The sequence below is a fragment of the Lithobates pipiens genome, unplaced genomic scaffold (genome assembly GCF_037356315.1).
Source record: "Lithobates pipiens isolate NorthernLeopardFrog02 unplaced genomic scaffold, aLitPip1_a1.2 Scaffold_25, whole genome shotgun sequence".
NCBI classification, from domain to species: domain Eukaryota; kingdom Metazoa; phylum Chordata; class Amphibia; order Anura; family Ranidae; genus Lithobates; species Lithobates pipiens.
The window spans coordinates 176,005,362-176,025,916 of record NW_027507787.1 but is presented as its reverse complement, the minus strand read 5'-3'; the positions used below and the strand labels follow the sequence as shown (position 1 = coordinate 176,025,916).

The 20,555-nt window shown below is 41.9% G+C and overlaps 1 protein-coding gene across 4 annotated transcripts in view; it reads right to left on the bottom strand.

Annotated features, from left to right (window-relative positions):
* CPEB3 (cytoplasmic polyadenylation element binding protein 3) overlaps positions 1-20,555 on the bottom strand; it is a 208,854-nt gene that overhangs the window by 141,214 nt on the left and 47,085 nt on the right. For all 4 annotated transcript variants that reach the window (XM_077455226.1, XM_077455224.1, XM_077455225.1 and 1 more), the window contains one exon: positions 19,699-20,534. In XM_077455226.1, coding sequence (XP_077311352.1) covers positions 19,699-20,523 — 825 coding nt within the window. In that variant the 5' untranslated portion in view covers positions 20,524-20,534. The remainder of the gene's footprint in view (positions 1-19,698; positions 20,535-20,555) is intronic.

Sequence of the window (20,555 nt, the reverse complement as noted above, 5' to 3'; positions counted from 1 at the left end):
CAGCGGCGCGCAGGCGCACTAAACGCGGCAGTTCCAAGAATGGAGCTGCCGCATTTGTCGACTCCCGTGCGCATGCGCGGGAGTGACGTCATCGCGGCTTCGTCGCTGTCATTCGGCGGAGCTGCGAGACACCACAAGCAAGATGGATGCGGCGGACTACAGGGGACAGCGGCGACTTCGCTGGCTCCTGTGTCAGGTAAGTGACACATAATGGGCTACTATGCGATGCATAGTAGTCCATTATGCTTTACCTTTGCAGGGAAAAAAAGAGGAAGTAAACTCATCAGGGTTTACTTCCTCTTTAAAAGGTACTGTACTAAGGTAGTATGAACGTCATCAGTGCTGACTTTTGATACAGAAAAGTCTAGTTCACTGGCTGTCAAACTTGTTCAAGGTCATCAGGACCTTCTGAGCCACAAACACAAAAATCGGCTTGCTTTTGGTTGATTGCATGCACCCTCATTGTACACACACCCTATATTACTAAAAGTATTGGGATCCCAGTCTTAGACCATAGAGTTCAATATTGAGTTGGCCACCATTTGTAGCTATAACAACTTCAACTCTTCTGGGAAGGCTGTTCACACGGTTTAGGAGCATCTATAGGAACGTTTGACCATTCTTTCAGAAGCGCATTTGTGAGGTCAGGCACGGATGTTGGATGAGAAGGCCTGGCTCGCTGTTTCTGCTCTAATTCATTCCCCAAAGTGTTCTATCGGGTTGAGGTCAGGCCAATCAAGTTCCTCCACCCCAAACTCGCTCATCCATGTCTTTATTGACCTTGCTTTGTGCACTGGTGTGCAGTCATGTTGCAACAGGAAGGGGTCATCCCCAAACTGTTCCCACAAAGTTGGGAGCATGACATTGCCCAAAATGTTTTGGTATGCAGATGTCTTAAGAGTTCCCTTCACTGGAACTAGGGATCCAAGCCCAACCCCTGAAAAACAACCCCACATCATTATACCCCCTCCACCAAATGATTTGCACCTGGACCTCAATCCCAGGAAAATAAAATTAAAATTAAAAGTTCTTTGGCAGGCAAGCTAGGTCCCATTACATTCAAACGGTATGAAGAACTGTTCTTGCAGTAAGCATAAATTGAATTAAAATACAGAATAATGTACACACATACATAAACACTGACAAGCCATACCTTTACAACTACTGACAGGTTATGTGAATAATGTGGATTATCTGGTTACAATGGCATCTGAAAGCAAGAGGGATATAATTAGGCAGCAAGCGAACATGTTGACCCTTAGGCCCCATTCACACCTGAACATATCGTTTTTCTGGCGTATTTTTGCGCATATTTGCTTGTTTCCATGCAGCGTTTTCCGGCGTTTTTTTTTCAGTAGCCAATAGAAAAACGATAATCTATTTCATCATTTGTTGCTATGTTTTTAGACTTTGCCATCTGCTTCTTGCTCCAAAAATGCCTACATCTGCCCGATTCGAGCAACAAAAAAGGGTTCATAACTTGTTTGAGAATCAGGTGACTTGGAGTGAAGATGTGAACCATCTCCATAGAGAATGGATTTTTTATCCTTAAGCGTTTAACTTCAAGCTACAAAACGCTTGGGTGTGAATGGGGCCCCAAGGAGATGTATTGCAAGAAGAAAAATTTGCATTGTAGTCTGTTGTGTATGGGGCTGCATAGGCGCATACTGGTTAGGGTGCCAAGCTAACCTATGTCCATGGTCAAAAGCGCCTACAATGGGCACAGGAGCATCAGAACTGGACCACGGAGCAATAGAAGGTGGCCTGACAAATCACGTTTTCTTTTACATCATGTAATTAGCCGGGTGCATGTGCATCACTTACATGGGGAGGACAATGCACCAGTATGCAATGTGGGAAGAAGGAAATGTAATGCTTTGGGCAATATTCTGCTGGGAAACCTTGGCCCTGCCATTTATTTAGAGGTTACTTGACACATACCACCTACACAACATTAAGTACACCCCTTATGAAAAAATGTATTCCATGTTGCCTTTTTTCAGCAGGATAATGCACCCTGCAATACTGCAAAAATTGTTCAAGAATGGTTTGACGAACACAGCAATGATTCTGAAGTGTTTAATGGCCTCCAAATTCTCCAGATCTCAATCAATTGAGCATCTGTGGGATGTGCTGGAAATATAATTCTGATCCATGGAGGCCCCAACTCACAGGACCGGCTACTGACGGCTTGATACCATATACCAAAAGGGGGACCTACTGGATTTTAGGTGGTTGGTCATAAAGACATGGTGGATCAGGGTATATCTATCTCATGCCAGGTTGTTGAAGGCATATATCAGTTTGTAGCAGCGATTAGAATCCCTTATAGGGTTCATTACTATAATAGCCTGCTAGGAGGTTGTTGTATCCATTGATTGCCGATAAGTCCTTTGCAGTAGAGCTGCACAATTCTGGCTAAAATGAGAATCACAATTTTATTTGCTTTTTTATTCATTAATGTGCATTTTCTCCAAAAAATAGTGTTTGAAAGACTGCTGCTCAAATACAGCGTGACGCAAAACATTGCAACAACCGACATTTTATTCTCTAGGGTCGCTGCTTAAAATATATATATGTTTGGCAGTTCCAAGTAATTTACTAGCAAAAAATACAGATTTTAAATTTTAAGCAACAAGTGTAAGAAAAAGGTTTAGTCATTAGAGTAAAAAAAAAAAAAAAAATATTGAATAAAACATTTTATGAATTTTTTTTTAAACTCCCCTCTAAATGCCTGTTGCTAGGGGGGCCCACGTAATCTGCCTCCTTCAGTGCCTGGGCTGGTGACATCACTTCCCCTCAGCGCAGGAAGGGCTCAGCTCTGCTCCCTCCCTCCTGTCAGTCACCTGAGACACGTGACAGGTCCCAGATGACTGCGTGGCCAATCACGGTGCCGCTCGCGGATGCGCAGTGGGTGCCAGGCTGTGATGCCAGACGGGTGCCCACAGTTAGAATGCCGGCAACGCCAAGCGGTGGGGGGGGGGGGGGGGGAGAACGAGTGGGGCTTTTGTTCCCCCGCATCGCTGGACCCTGGGACAGGCAAGTGTCCGATTATTAAAAGTCAGCAGCTGAAGTATTTGTAGCTGATGACTTAAAAAAAAAAAAAAAGGGGAACTCCTGTTTGTGGTTACACTGAGCTCATTTACAGACCAACATTTATTCTTTTGATCTAAGAATGAAATGTTACTTTGTTTATAGTTATCTCTGATATTGAGATAAACTTGGCAGGCTGCCTGGATTTTTTTTAATCAGCAGTCAGAAGTAAGCAGGGAACTCTGCACATGTTACATGGAAGCGGAAAATGCTGCTTTAAGATGGGGGGGGGGGGGGTAGAATGGTGTTTTTGATTCTTTAATCGTGCAGCTCAAGAAGGGTCAACAGCATGTAAAACGGAAACCATTGTTAGGTGAATCACTCACCAACTTCTAATAGATCTTTTAGTTTAATTTCAAAGCAGTAATTTTTTTTCCCAAATGGAGAACTGCAAGGAGGAATGTCTATACCTTTTAGGAAAAAAGATATACAATATAGCTCATATTAGTTTAAAGTTAGACGACACAAAGTGTGGCTTTACATATATTTACGATTGTATTAAAACACTTTTTAACCTAAATATTAAAAAACATTTTCAACAGGCTTTTAATAAGTCACAGAAGTTTTATTAAGCAGAAAAAGAATATATAAATATTCTTTTCCTCTTCAGACTGTAAAGCCGTCTTCCCCCAACAGCAAAAATAAAAGAAAGGTCTGCTCGAAACTCATGCATGATAAACAGCAGTCATTAAAAAACAGAAATAATCTCCATAAAATGGCATTTATTTTCCCTTTCTTGGCACCAGCTTTCTGCTACACAAATTTGACTTGATTTGCCAGAAAAAATATTGTCGAAGTTCATTTATTTATACATCTAGTGCCAAGTTCTGAAGGAACATGGCTTTGCATTAAATATTCAAACTAGCGTGTTTATGACCTACTTGCTAGTTTGTGGGGATAGTAAAATAGACGAAATATTCCGGCTTTGTAAAATTAGCTGGAGTGGCAAGTATCTAACCTAGAAAAAACAAAAATCTGTCATATCCAGGCTTAGCACTGTATACAGGGAGAGGCACCCGACCCTGCAAAACAGCATTGGAAGTCTTTCAAATACAATAGCTTTTCCATCATAATCAAGATAATTCAAATGAAAAAGTCAATACATATAAAAAAGTTAATGCAGCTCTGTAGTCATTAAATAGTTTTAACTGCAACTAGTGTAAATCTGGCCATACACTAGATTTTCATACGAACATTCACAACAGAATTCATGACATTTGAAAACTTGACTAATGTCCTTCAAAAGTACTTACAAGTTTGCATTTAAACATACAATTTTGAAATAAATTGACTTTTCCTGAATGAAAGCCACATTCCGGGAGAAAATTATTTGAGATAAATTTTCCTATACTCTTCCCTTGAATTTTCTCATCATTTCAGTCAAAAACGAATGATTAGAACAGCAGAGTAAAAAAAAAAAAAAAAAAAAAAAAAGAAATGTAATCAGTCTGAGGCTCCATTCACACCTATGCGGTTTGCTTTTGAGCTTCTCTGCAGTTTCTTTTGCTCCAATTTGTAATTTTTATGCTTTTTCTTTTCAAGAAATTTTGTTGAGCAGAGTAAAAACTGCAAAATACAGGAAAAATATATAAAAATAAAAAAAATAAAAAAAATAAAAAAAAAATAAAAAGAAGAAGCTTTTCTGCAGCTTCTCGATTGAAGTCTACTGAACAAAAAAAAAATCACCAACCCTTTCCAAAAATGCAGAGGCACAAAAATGCACTCATGTGAACGTGTCCCATAAGAATGTTAAAAAGAAAGTACAGCGTTTCTGCAAAAAGCATGGGGGGAAAAAAAACCCACACACACATTGATGTGAAAGGAGCCTAAAGTCCACTGGTTTATGTTCAGTTTAAAGACTCATTCACACCCGAATACTGTGTGTTTAAGTGGTATTTATTGTGTATTTTTAAAGCCTCGTATTTGCCCCTCAACGCCTGCTGTGAACATTACAGTACTGTGTGGTGCCCTTGTAGACACAGGAGCATTAGTGTGGCGTTTAAAAATTAAGCAGCATGTCACTATCAGGAGGCATCCATGATGGCAAGCTGCTTCCATTAATTTCACTGGTAATGATCTGTAAGCAAACATTAAGCATTAATGGTGGGTTAGTGAAGCATTTATTAAGTGTTAACTGGGCAATGGAGGAGTGGCAGTGGAGGTTCCGGTATCCCAGAATGCAATGAGGTAATAGAAAACTAGGACAGAGCAGCTCCAGGCACTTCTTGTTTTTAGCGAGCAGCCAATGTAGTGATGCCATTTAGTTCTGTGTGCAGGAAAATGTATTAGGCTGAATTCACATCTATGAATTTTTTGTGTTTTTTTGCATTTTGCAGATTTGCACTGCAGTCCATTTAACATGGTTTCCTATGGAACACGTTCTGTAGAGAAAATCTGCAAAAAGCACTAAAACTGCATAGGTGTGAATCCAGCCTTAAACCAGCAATACTGACAGTGCCAGGCAGGAACATGGAGCAGTGTTGCCAGTAAGCTTTGTTTCAGCAAAGTTGAGCTTAGTTTAGGCTGAGACGTATTGTACATTTATTTTTTTCCATAAAATATCGCAATAAACGTTTAATTAGTTTGCACAAAATTTATAGCGTTTACAAAATTGGGGATGGTTTTATGGCATTTTATTTTATTTATTTTTTTACTAGTAATGGCGGCGATCAGCAATTAATTTATAATTTATTGTGACTGCGACATTATGGCGGACACACCGGACATTTTTGGGACCATTGTCATTTATACTAGAGGTCGACCGATATGGGTTTTTCTCTGGCCGATGCCGATATTTAGAAATCGTGGTGCCGATTTTTCTGGGCCGATATGTTAGGCCGATTTTTTTATTTATTTTTTCCCCCTTCATCTCATAAAATCCAAGTTGGACACCTTTCACAGTGGGCGTTTTTCAGGCGATTTTGGGCTAAAAATAGTAAATGTAAATTGCCTTCAAAACGGCTCCCCTGCAGTCTGCGTGAAAGCCCGAGTGCTTTCAGAATGAGGAGATGCGCTGGCAGGACTTAAAAAAAAAAAAAAAAAATCCTGCTAGCAGCATCTTTGGAGCGGTGTAAACACCTCCTCCACCACTCTTGCCCATTGAAATGAATGGTCACCACTGCTGAAGCGCATGCAATGCGATTTTGCAGCAGTGCTTCACTGCCCCGCTAACAGCCGAATAGCGGGGCTAAAATGACGGTAAATCGCTGCCAAAACTTGCAGCGTTTTACCGTCAACGCCTGCCCGATCCAGTGTGAAAGCAGCCTTAAGTGATGCAGAAAATTTCTTACACATTTATTAAACAAAACAAACCTTCAATCAGTAAACTTGTATGTATAATTTAGATTAAAAAAAAAAAAACTATTAAATACACAAAAACCAGGTACTCAAAACTTTTGGACGAAATAAATAAATAAAAAAAGGGGCTAACTTGCGTTTGAAAGACCTCTGCGCAAATACCGCGTCACATAAAATATTGCAACAACCGCTATTTTATTCCCTAGGGTCTCTGCTTAAAAAAATATATATATAATTTTTGGGGCTTCTGAGTGATTTTCTAGCAGAAAATACTGGATTTTTACTTGTAAGCAACAAGTGTCAGAAAAGATTTAGTCTTTAAATGGTTAAACTGAGAACTTCTACACGAGTTCAGCCCATTGAAGAAGAAACATTGTATCACTTTGATCTTTTCTTGGCAGCCTGCCCAGAGAGGAGGAAAGTCCTTCACTGATGTCTTCAGGCAACTTACATTGACCCATTACAGAAGTCTTTTGCAAGTCACGCTCAACATGTAATCGGCTTTTTTATCAGCACAATCGGCCGATGCCGATTAATAAAAAAATGCCAAATATCGGCCGATATATCGGTCGACCTCTAATTTATAGAACAATCTGTGCTATACAAATGCACCAATTCCTGTGTAAATGACACTGGCAGTGAAGGGGTTAACCACTAGGGGGCAGTGTAAGGGTTAAGTGTGCCCTGGGGGAGGGGACATGGCTATGCGTGACACGTCACTGATCTTTGCTCCTGATCACAGGGAGCAGGAGGTCAGAAGTCAGTGAAACAATCACCACGCAGAACAGGGAGATGCTTGTTTACATTAGCATCTTCTTATTCTTCCTCCCTGCGAGGCGATCGCAGGTATCCCCATGGTGATCGAGTCTGCGAGAACAGCGACCCGATTCACAGAGCTTGCCGCGGGCGTGCGTGCAACCCGCCTCTTAAAGGGCCACGTACGTTAGTTTGCCTGTACGAGCCCTTCTGCTGACGTATATCGCCAAGCGGTTAAAACCGGAGCTCCAGCCAAAAAGGGGAAGCTTCCTCCACTGCCACATTTGGCACCTTTGCGGGGGGGGCTGTCAACCCCCCCACCCCGCCTTCTGGGAGACATGTCCCAGAAGACAGCAGGACCATTCAGAAAGCACAGCGTGACTTGCACATGCGTAGTAGGAAACAGGCTGTGATGCAGCAAGGCTTCACTTTGTTTCCCTTAGTGAAGATGCCGATGTTCTATCAAAAAAGCAAATTCATTGAGATCTCCAATCACGTCACTTCCAGTTATTGTAAAGTATCAGTAATTTAGACGAGTTGCAGTTTTGACACAACGCCGCTAAACATGTTCACGAGTTTGACAGAACAGCTGCTAAGGAGGAAAAAGTTGACACCACCTCAGAAGCAGCCATGTTGTTGGTTAGTACCAGGTGGGCCAACAATGTCCGCTCAGAATATTGTGTACCAGAGTGTATACGGTTGCCGGTGTTGTGTCAAAACAACTCCTTGTCTAAATCTCCAGTAACCGGAAGCGACGCAATTGGAGATCTCAATGAATTGGCTGCACACAAAAAGGTTTTTTGCCTTCATGTATGGAATGTATTAAAGGTAATAAAAACATTGAGCCTTTTGCTCACATGTTCTGCCAATACTCAAACACACACCAGGTACCAATATGTACTATTGACTTAAGACTGCTATAGAGAGTCTATACCAAATCCTAAAGCTCTGCTGTGCCCAGTTTTTTCCCCCAGAAACGTTAAACTTAAAGAGGAAGTGTAGTCTGCTCACATAATTTGGAATAAAAACTTCTTTGCCATTCTGCAGCTTCCCTCCAAACACTTTGCATATTATTTTATATATACTGCGATTATTGCTGTGTATGTCTACTGATACACAGCACGGCTCAACCCTGCACCCCGCTCGCTCCTCACAGAATTTGAATGACAGCAGCAAGAGCCAATGGCTCAATCTCCAGTGATGAGAGAGAGGGCAGGTCGTTGCTCTTGGGGGGAGCCAACCATGGAAGGTTTTTTACCTTAATGAGAATACATTAAGGGGAAAAAAAAAAAAAAAAACAACACACACAAGCCTTTACAAGCACTTTGAATGAATGAAATACTTGTATAGCGCACAATGCGAACTGAATCGCCTCTAGGCGCTGTTTAGTACAGTTTTTTTTTGGTACAGTTTTCCTCTATGAAAAGTGCTCTATTAATTGAGGATGGTGAATGAATGACACGTCAGCCAATTTTAATATATCCATATATTCACAACACATGCTTAGATTTATTATGTTAGCAATTTAACATATTAAAGCAAGTATTATTTCTGACAGAGCACAGTGCCGCCCCCCCCCCACCCCCCACCAAAAAAAAATGCCTTTAGCTGCTAAGGCCTCTTTCACACGGGGCGGATCAGTAATGATCCGCCCCGTGATGATCCGCTCGCTCAGCGGGGATCGCTCCGTTGCCCCCGCTGAGCCGGCTGCGGACAGGGCGGTCTCCGCACACTGTGCAGGGACCGCCCTGTCAGCTCTCCGCTCTTCTCTATGGGGATCGGATGAGCACGGAGAGCTGCTGTGCGTTAGCAGGATGTTGAAAAAATTCCTGCTAGCTGCATCTTTGGAGCGGTGAATACGCCGCTCCTACCCATTGAAATCAATGGGGCAGCGCGGCTATACCGCCGGCAAAGCGGCGCTTTACGGGCAGTTTTAATCCTTTTTTCGGCCGCTAGCAGGGGTTAAAACAACCCTGCTAGCGGCTGCAGACCACCGCTAAAACGCCACTAAGAATAGCGGCGCCCGCACCGCCCCAGTGTGAAAGGGGCCTTACCGTCATTTTAGCAGTGGTATGCGGCAGCTAACGGCCGAAAAAGGGTTAAAACCGCTCGCACTGCTCCATTGATTTCAATGGGTAGGAGCGGTTTAGGAGCGATGAATACACCACTCCTTTCACCGCTCTAAAGATGCGGCTAGCAGGACTTTTTTCACCGTCCTGCTAGCGCACCGCTCCAGTGTGAAAGCAGGAGGGCCGTTTTTTGAAAACTGCCCCAGTGCGAAAGGGGCCTACATGAGGTGAGTACTGTTACCACTCCATGATAGTATGCCTCATTAGGAACATTTAATGGCAGACTCAGTAGGTACTTGTGGGACTTAAAGGGGGACCAAGAAAGCAGATACATTTCTAAATGAGAGTTGCAGCAATTTATGTTTTTTTGGAGGCCACAGTTCTCTTTTAAACTTACAAACACTGATACCTGCTGTAATGACTGCTTCCATTTATTTTGCCATCAATGTGCAGGGAAGGCCAAAGAAGAGTTTTCTCTTCCTAAATGATTTAAAGTTTCTGTCAGACTGAGCCCAGGACTAATCACATCGACGTACACAAACCAACTGTCACTAAGGCTGGCCATAAACTAGTCATTTTTCTTTGTTCAACGGGTCATTCAACAAAACGACTGTCCCTTCCACACACTTAATGTGGTTGGGGGAATCCCTCCTGCAGCGCTATGGTATATTGACAGCAGGGGTATTAACCTGCCATCAGAATACACCAGCCGTAACATTTTTCCAACAGAATTGATAAAATGGACTTGTGTACAACCAGCCGACCATACGTGGATCGAAATTTGGCCAATCCTTGAATTTCGATCCATGCATAGCCAGCTTTACAGACAATGCCTGTACTTGCTTGTCCTTAACATAGCCAAATTACAAAGATTAAAAAAAGAGAACTATTATTTCTATAGTATTTACATAAGCCAGTTTGTCAGGAAATTGTGCACTTTGCCATGTGGTCCAGAAATTAGATCCTTCAAATAAAAAAAAAATAAAAAAAGCAGCAGCTGAAGAATAAAGGCTGTACATAGAATGTGGAATATTAAGAAAATGGGTCTTCCAAATTATTATTAGTTTCTAGCTGTATCTGCAAGTATTAATCCATTTCAGATTGAGCTACTGAAGTTTGTAAACAAGAGTTTAAACAATAGATTGTACAAGCTGTATTTGGCAAGGATGTAAATTCATACCTATAAAAATGTGTAACTAAATTAGAAGGGCAAATGAGGGTTTTTGCAATTAAAATCAGTAATAGCTGGAATTTCAAGTTGTCTATTCTTAGGAAGGGCCTCTTTTTAAACTCTTTAAAAAATGTATTTTTTTTTCCCCACACTAAAACAGGATTAACTCCGTTAATGTTAGGATATTCTGTATAGCAAGATGTTTTAATATGTTACAGAAAGTGCTAAAGGCACAAGAATCTCTGGTGGTTGGTGAGTTTTAACCTCATCTGTAGCCATCATAGGCCACTGTGGCTTCGGATTCTGCAGCAGCAGCTCTTCACTGATTTCAGGAAGCCATGTTTTCTTCAAGAAGCAGTTAGTCTGATTGCACCAGTAGTTAGTGTCACAATGATTCCAGCAGAAGCACCTGGCTTCATGGTAATGCCATGACTATATACTATAAACGCAGAGCGTTGCTGACATCAGGTTTATGAGGAGGCTGAAGCCCCGCCATTCATTCACATAATATGGGGTTGGAGATTCCCAAACCAGGCTTTTTATTAACACAATTGGCAGGGATATGTAAGGTAGTCAATGCAGATTTTAAAAGCACCCAACAATGAAAATAATTGTCATAAGTCTTATCCAACCAATCTACATCACAGGTTTATTTGTATTTTTTAAGCAATTATACATTTGTTGAGTGATGATTGATTTAACTGTGGTCTGCACTTTATATTAAAGGCTTTGCAATGGCATCCTGCAATATTGGTCCATGACATTTGACAGAAAAAAATAAATAAAAAAAATCTACAAGGCACTATTGGATAAACAAGTATGCTAGCAATTACTTTTATGGCAACACACCAATTACCCTTACAGGGTTTAATTAATTCAATAATTGAATTATACTTTTTTTTTTCAGTTTTTCCCACCAGGTTGGAAAAAAATATGATGGGAGAACACAATGGAAAAAAAAAAAAAAAAAAAAAAACAGGCAGAATCAAATACACTAAAGTAGCACTAAACCCACACAAAAATAAAAAATAAAATAAAAAAGGGAAGAAACAACCCATATGAAATGCTGCTCATACGCCATCACCATGAAATTTTTCTTCTGTATTCTGTAAAATACCTGGTTGATCCTACTGCTCTATATCTCCACCTTCTGTTCATGTCACCAATTCAGCTGAGTAATTTGCAGCTGCGGTGACAACTCTTCACATGCGCAGTTTTCAGTGAATTTCTATGCTGAGCATTTCCTCCCTATCACATCTGACCAGCTAACGTGACCATAGTCACACGTAGGCGTATACACAGCCCCCTCCCCCATACCAGCTAAACATAATGGAGGTGGGATATTACACATAGACTGTTGGAGGATTCATCTCTCTGTTATTCCAAGACAGAGGCAAGAAGGGCGTGACGCAGAGTGTGACTTGCATAAATCTGTCCACACCATGTTATTGCCAAAAAATAATTAAGATTCGTTTTCAAATATATATTTGTACGATGATTTAAACATTTGATATAACAGATTTATTTTTACTCTGTATTCCTAAGGCTTTTTATTTTGAACATGTGACCAGCAAAAGACTAAAAGCTCCTGCTTATGTTTCCCTGCAGACAGGCTGGGAAAGATCTGGGTCATGTGACAGCTGGATATAAACTAGGAAAAAGGGTACTTAGAGTTTTTATTTTTATTAAAATAACACTGCCATCATCCACATACAGAAACAGAGGGGCCAGTGTGAATTTAACAGTGTGTGCTTGCACTGCTTGGTATCACTTTAAATACAAACTGCAACATTTTAAAGTAAAAATGTTACAATTTAATATTACTCTGCTAAAATGGTGTTTTGTTTTAGGTATTCAGCCTACCTAGCTGGTAGCAGTATGGTCCTTTGGGGAAGACTGCTTTGATCATCAGGGGACCTTGTCTGCTCACCCCCTGCTGATTGGAGCAAAGCTAGCAGATGACAGGTCCAGGTCAGCTCCTTTTCTGCAGAGCGGACATGGACAGAGCCTGCTCTACTCTATGGGCAGCCAAGCGTAAAGGACTCTGCTGTCTGTTTATACCCGACTGCCCTCCGATCAGATTTGCCTAGATGGAGGACCATGGATCCTCTTCCATTCTTTTATTTTAGCAGACCAGATTGGAGTCTGCTGCAATAGGCAGAGGATGTTAACATGCAATGGTCATGATTCTTCACTTTGGGTCTGTGGCAAAGTTTATCTGGGTTGGAACACTATACATTCAACCAAATGGGGAAGCAACAATTATTTGATGCAAATTATTATATAGCCATAAGGTGAGAGTTCTGCGAGACCATAATCCAGGAGAAAACAAATGGAATTTTATACAAATATCACCACTGAATAGTACCTCCTATTTATAATAGCAACACCCAGTCACATATTTGGACTATTGCTGACACACAGCTTTGTGATTTATGAGGATACGTCCACTTTGCTCTTTATAGACTATTGTGTCAAAACACTCAGACTATCCAAACAAACATTCGATAAAAAAATGAATGGATTAAAAATATAATATTATCTGCTGGTTTATATTTGCTGTCATTCATGTGATTAGACTATTGGCACCTTTTATCACTATCTGCATATGACACTTTAGTTACCATCCTTCCTTGTACCTTATCTTTAGCACTTTACACTTTTTTACTGGCATTTATTTGCACTTCACTTATTGATATTTAGTTGCACTGCGACACTTTACTTGATTATTATTGTTGCTTTTCTTAATGAACATATTATTGCATAATTGCACACGTTTTTAGAGAATTTCTCTTACTTAATTGATTTTTTTTTTCACATTGCGTGAAATCACTTCACATATACTTTTATTTAAAACCTGAACCAGCACTCTCCTTGCTACATCCATATCTGTAGCCATGCTCAACAGATTTGCCATACTAACAGAGTTCTGGTTAATATGCAAAATATTTGGTACTAGGGCACACTTTAGTACAGTTTTGGCCCACTGAACTGCACTATATAGCCGATCAGCGCTGCTAATCTGACAGCTACTGTCTTGGTGAAGGAGAAAGCAGTCTATCCTACAGAGAACATGCAACACGTCAATGTTAAGCTGCATATCTCCAACAGTTTTACTTCCCACTCTGAATGAGACCTCACATGTGTGACGACTGCCCAAGCTACCAGGGGAAAAAATAAAAAAATAAAACACTTTTATCAAACAGTGAATAGATATGAAACATGTCTTACACAGGGGAATAATCCATAATCCAGTGGCAGTGCGTCCGTAAGGGTGCACAGGTGTCGCCCCCCTCTCCTGCCACACCACCCCCCCCCCCCCCCCCCCCATAGCCATGCTGGGCGCTCGCAGGTCACTCAGCTCGGCAATCAGGTGCTCGGGTCCGCTAGCAGTCACTCGATTGGCTGAAACAGGCCCTGTGATTGGATGACAGGCGTCCAATCATAGCACAGAACAGGAAGAGAGGACGGGAAAAGACATTGAGGAGCTGTCCCACCAAGACAGGCAAGTGCAGACAGCAGGCGGCACACTGGCAGCATTTGATATGGCACAGTGCCGAGACCAATGGGGCACAGTGAGGCTGCCATTGATGTTTTTTTTCCAGGATTTTTTAGTTTGTGTGCACCCCCCAAAAATTTTGAGCACCAGCCGCCACTGGAACAATCCTTCATATATTATGAGAGAGTCTGGGTAGAGCTATCAGAAGCTACATGCATAGCCACAACATGAAGGTCATTCCCCCGTTTGCTACATATATTATTATTATTCAGGATTTATATAGCGCCAGCAGTTTGCGCAGTGCTTTACAATATGAGATATACACTGATGTCATTGGTGTTCATTTACTAAAGGCAAATCCACTTTGCACTACAAGTACACTCCACACTTAAAACCTAAGAGACGTGGGATATGATCCACAATAAACAAAAATGGAGCTATAATTAGATAGTAAGCTCTAATGAGCAGGGCCCTCCGATTCCCCCTTGTATTGAATTGTATTGCAATTGTACTGTCTGCCTTAATGTTGTAAAGCGCTGCGTAAACTGTTGGCACTATATAAATCCTGTATAATAATAATAATAATAATAAATTGCACTAAAGGACACAAAGTATTTTCCACTGGGGAAAAGTAATTTGTTTTGAAATTGGATTAAAAAAAAAAAAAAACGAACACACAATTAGATGTGATGGTAAGGGGGAATGTTATACACATTTCAAGAGTTAAAACAAAAAAAATATTATAATGGTGCTAGATGAATGGCGTTTTTCCCCATCTAAAACAAATTTTTTTTATTCCCTCCCTCAACTAGTGATGTCAGCAGTGAGTGAGTTTGGTTTTTGCATCGTCACTGGATAGCAATATGATAGAAAGTTTAAAATGGTCATTTATAACTCCAGATAAAGCTCAAAAATTTCTAACGGAGACCTTGCTGTTGGAGGGGGTGTGGAGAACGGGGAACTAGGTCTCATATTTGGTGGACGTGTCCTAAATTAGACAATTTTGGAGAGAGATAATTCAGAAAATAAAAAAAGATAACAAAAAAGAGGAAGTCCACGAAGATCCGTGGGAGTGTTTATTACACCAGACGAAAACACCAGTTAACCAATATCTGAAAACCCTGGTCCCCTCACTCCTGAATGCAGCCATAAGTTTAATTCCCGGACATTGTCAAGATCCAGATATCCCCACTCTGAGGAAGTGGTGTAATAGAGTAGATGATATCTATAAATTTTGAGTACCTGAGATTTAGTGGAGAGGACGGTTGGGCGGAATTTGAGAGAAAATGGAAAGACTGGCACTCATTTAAGCTTACTTTGAAGTATGCAGAGATGGTAGGAGCCTGATTGGTTTAGGAGCTGGTACCGAGATAGATGTAAGCGACATCAAATGTCGGCTCCAGAGCAGGAGAGGGGAGGGGAGAGGTTTTAAAAGCTTTGAAATAATTTGTATCTAGCTGTAGAGAAGAAAGTTTTCGGGTGATGAAATGTATGTTATTAAACTGTATTGGAACTTTTTTGTACTTAATTTAATAATAAAACATATTGGGAGGGAAAAAAAAAAAAAAAGAAGAATTGCAGTCGCTGTGGATCTGTGGGTGACATGCAATGAAAAAAAAAAATAAAAAAAAAAAACAGTATTTTAGAAATCAGCAGAGCTTTCCCTCATTTCAATCTTCTTACATCTACAGCGACTGCACTTCCAAGTGCAAATTGGATTTGCCTTTAGTAAATTAAGCCCATTCATTTTTGGGCTTCTCACTCTTATTTTCTTAAAGGAGTTGTAAAAGGCAGAAGGTTTTTTATCTTGATGCATAAAATGTATCAAGATAAAACCTGTGCAGCAGCAGCCCCCTAATTACCTACCTGAGCCCCTTCTCTTTCCAGTGATGTCCATGATAACCTCCATAATCCAAGAAACTCCTCTTGATTGGCTGAGACAGTGCAGCGGCGCCATTGGTTCCCGCAGTTGTCAAAGTCAGTCAGCAAGCCAATCAGGGGAGAGAGGGGGTGGGGCCAGGTCGGGGCTCTGTGTCTGAATTGATACACCAAGCTCTGACTCGGCTTGGGTGCCCCCTGTACCAAGCTGCTGGCTGAGGGGCACTCAAAAAGGAGGGAGGGGCCAGGAGAGCAGAAGAGAGACCCAAGAAGAGGAGGATCGGGGCTTCTCTGTGCAAAGTCAATTGCACAGAGGAGGCAAGTATAACATGTTTGTTATTTAAAAAACCAAAACAAAAAAACAAAAACAAAAAAAAAAACACGCCTTTAAAAATCACTTTAAGGATCGGTTCACACTATTGCAATGGCAGGTGCTGTTCACATTACATGTGAGGTCTGTGCGGTGCGATGTCAGCCAAACAGATAGTATGGCTGATATTGTACCGCTTCGGTGCAAACACGCACAGGACCCTTTTTTCCCTTCGGACCACGTGTGTTCACGCATATGCAAGCCGATTCATGTCCGAACTGTCAGTTCGCAATGCGATATGCGAGCTGAAATGGGAGTGTCGTTAACATAATGACACTCCCCAGCAGTTTGCATATAACAGTGTGAACTGCCGTGCGTGTCGGGTGCGACGTAGGAATCCACAGTTGATTCGCAGGGTTCTCACATCACAATAGTGTGAACCGGCCCTTAAAGTTCATGAGTTGAGATACACATCCTACCGTACCTTTTTCCCCCCCGTCCCCTTAGTATGTTTGTTTATAGAGGAAAGCCTAGCAAACAAATTAACACGCACCATAAATCCATCACTTTGGACCAGCGGTGCCATCTTCCATTTTTACATCATCAGTGGACCAGCTGCATTGTTGGCAATCAGTAAATTCATGGAAAGTTGGTAAAACACACAAACTATCCATGAATTTACTAATGGCCAACCATAGCCAGCTGTCTCTACCTGGTTCTCCAACCCCGACATGCCTCAGTGTACATCTGGTGTGATATAGAATGCCCCAAAGCTTCAGGGGATTCATAGCATGAGTATCCTAGCAGGCTGCGGTCAGTAGGGGGCAAGTCATTCTCACCTATGCAGTAAAGTTGGAAGTGTGGGACCGGACACAAAATAAAAAAAAAAAAAAAAAAAAAAAAAAAAAAGGAAGAAGTAGTAGTTGAAGAGGATGAGGGCCTGGTATCAGACTAACTACCTGATATGCTGGAAGGGAGATCATATTTTTAGTATAGCATCGATTGCCAAATTCCTTCCATTACACTTGTACAGGTTTTTGCAGAATTCACTGTATCCAATAAGAAAAACGTACACATCCTCCCTTTCTTACCACTGGGAAACTACAGGCGTAGTTCTACAAAGCCACCAATGGCCTGTATTACCTGCCAGCTTCTCTACTATCCTATAATTATCAACAAGAACAAACCTCACTTGACTGGCAATATTATTTATAGGTTGGTTATACCCAATGACCAACAAAATTCTTGAGTGCTGTCACATTCCTACTGATAAACACATGCTATAGCCAATTGAAGAGAAATAATTTAACCTTCCAGTAGGTTGCTGGATTGCAGAACAAACAAAGGAGAGAGTGAAATGAAAGCCCCTTGCAACAGCTGGCAAAGCCAGTATGAAGGTCTCACTGCAGGATTTCCTATTAGATATTAGTAGTGGCTAGCAGTATAAAAAAAAGGTGCTTCAAATGGAATACGACAAAGCTTGCCAACAGAAAACAAATATACGACGATGCATACGGTTTTTTCATTGCCCTTCTAAAATGGTGCCCTGAGCGCCTTCAAAATGAGCGCCATAGTGCAATCTTTTGGAGTTTTTTTTTTTGGGCTAAAAGCAGGCCTAGAAAGCTCCTGTCACATGAGCAAATTAAGTGTACTGTCAAGCACACTGTGCTACATATAATGAATGGCTTTTTAGAGCCGCTTTGTCCAACAGCTGTTAGAGGATTATACAAACATTTGCCTTTGCTCTTGAGGTCCTCATAATTTCTCAACAAATTTAAAGAGCGCGGATTCTCAGAAGTACCACTGCATGGTCTGCTATACACAAATTGACTTCTAATATATCGGCAATTCCAAACACTCGTAACACCAAACAGCTTGAAAGAAACAATTCTATTCTAGTAAAACCCAATAGCAAAAAAAGAAAACAGCTGTACTGCTGTCTAATCTACACACGGGCTGAAATAGGAAACAAAACAAGTAAAGCAAATACATAGCATCTATAATTACATTTTGCAAAATCCAAGTTGCATCACTCTAGTATAGCGTGACGCGCCAAAGACGCTCATGTACATTTTTGAGCTTTGGGTCTGCATTATTGTCATGCATTTTGTATTTGCAAAAACTTGCTTCTTGCGTAGGGTGCCATTAACAATAATTGACACTGCAAGTGCAAAAAGCGTTTTGAATATGCATAATTTTGCAAGGGATATCGCACTAGTGTGAATGGGGCAAACACCACAATCATTGGTAAACTGTGCCACAAAATGATATATTGGAGTGCTTAGCTTGCTGGATTTAGCACAGGCACACAACGGATGTTTTTAGTGGACATTGTGCTCTGCCATCTATATAGCTATACACACACACACGCACACACACACACACACACACACACACACACACACACACACACACACACACACACACACACACACACACCATCAGAGACTATGATTGGATGGCACGATACAGAGCCCCCTGACAAGGCACTGCTGCTTCCAAAATGTTACAATGTAATTTGTTTTGTTATTTTCTGGCTAGCTGGTAAGTGTGCTGCTAAAAACATTTTAAATGATTATAATGATGTAATAAGTGAATACTTTTAACAGATTAGTCAATGGTTAATATGCATTAAACTGTAAAGCAAGCCAAAAAGACAGCCATGGTGCAGGTTTATAACATTACTACAAGGTTGCACGTACATTGGAGCCGGGTGTCTTTGTTAAATTTTAGAGGCTTTAACAAAAAAACAAAAAACACACCTCTGGGCATTTCAAAGATTTTGCTAGACATTTTATTATTTTTATTCAATGGAGATCTAGTAGTAAGGGGGGAGGAGGAATGCATGCTTTTGTACATTTCCCAATGAATATTACTGTGGCTAAAAAGCAACACTAAGCTCAGGTGTAAACAATAACTATTGAACACTTTTTTTTTGGACATCAAGCACGTTATAGTTTCAAGCTACAAAGCACTTGGTTACAAATGGGGTCTAAAAGAGCATTAAAAGTACCTGGAGTTTGCATGCTCTTGCTGTGCCTGTATGGGTTTCCTCCAGGTACCCTAAAAACATGCTGGTAGCCAATTGACCCCAATAAGTGTATGAAAGAGAGTTAGCGACTTTAGACTGTAAACTCCATGAGGGCAGGGACTGATGCGAATGTGCAATATATATGTAAAGCGATGTGTTAATTGGCGGCACTCCATAAGTACCTGTAATATTTAAACAAAGCGTAAATAATCTCTCCAGTTTTTCCTGTTACAAAACCACAAACATGGCAAAATTAAATTGTCATTGTATTCTCCCACCATCCCTTTTCTGCGGCAGACTCCCTGTTCTGTGTTCTTCATCAGGAAAGTGCAGACAATAAATTCCAGCCTGACAGCTCAGCTGTACTGCATGGTGTATAGACTGGAAATAGATGAGAACCTGCAGCAGATGTCAGAGATCTCAGTGCTGAACTCGCACTGCCCTGCCTCTCACATGGCCCATATGCAAGCTAAGCACTGTCTAGGGGCCAGCCACCCCTAATAGGAGCTGATTACTTGTGTCTAGTAAATCAGGAACCCCAGAGATGGCAGACACTGCTGGGTAAGGTATAAAGACACACACATTAATAATTACCTGCATGGGCAGTAGGTTGTTTCCATTATCCGTCCTGAAGACGTTGTCCTCCACCCAGGATTTGGGGGCTATTGGCGAGGCTCTGGGGAACTTGGGAGGTGCGATCACATTGCTGGAGAAAGGCTTTTTGAGTGGGGAGATGGGATTGAGGGGTGAGGGGACCCCAACTCCCACACCTACCCCAACCCCCACTGCCCGGCGGGGGTCCCTCCCAGGCTGTAGCCCCCCCCAGGGGTTGGTGGGGTTGTTCCAGGCAGCATTATGCTGGTTGTTCCAGCTGGAAGGGGATGAGGAGGAGGAAGAGGAGGAAGGTTTGTTGGTGAGGATGGCCTGGTGGCTATAAGCGTTTCTCTGGTTGTAGGGGGGATGATTGCTGGGGCTCACTGGGGATCTCCTCTGCTGCTGATTTTGGTGGGCGAGCCCCAGCTGGGGGGAGAAGGTGCCCCCGAATACTGGGCTGACGTGGTGGTGGTGGTGATGGGGGAAGTTCTGGAAGAGCATCGTCCCATTGACAGGGGGGATCCCTTGGAAGAAGCTGTCATCCACAGCGCTGCTCGTCCCTCCGGTGGACCAGGTGCTGCCGAATGATGGGGACAGGGAAGGGCCGGCGGGGGGCTCCTGCTGGGGGAAGCTGAGTCCCGGGAGGATCGGAGATTCCATCTGCATCTTCTCCTTCAGGGTGGGGGCGCTGACACTGTTCTCCGAGCTGGGGGACTCTGCGGCACACGGGGCTTCCGAGATGCTACCGCTGTCCTGCTGCTGGGAGGCTGACTGCTGTTGCCGCTGCTGGGATTTGGTTTTGTCCATCAGTAAATCATCCTGCATGGCTTGTACGGCTGGAACAGGAGGAGAGAAAA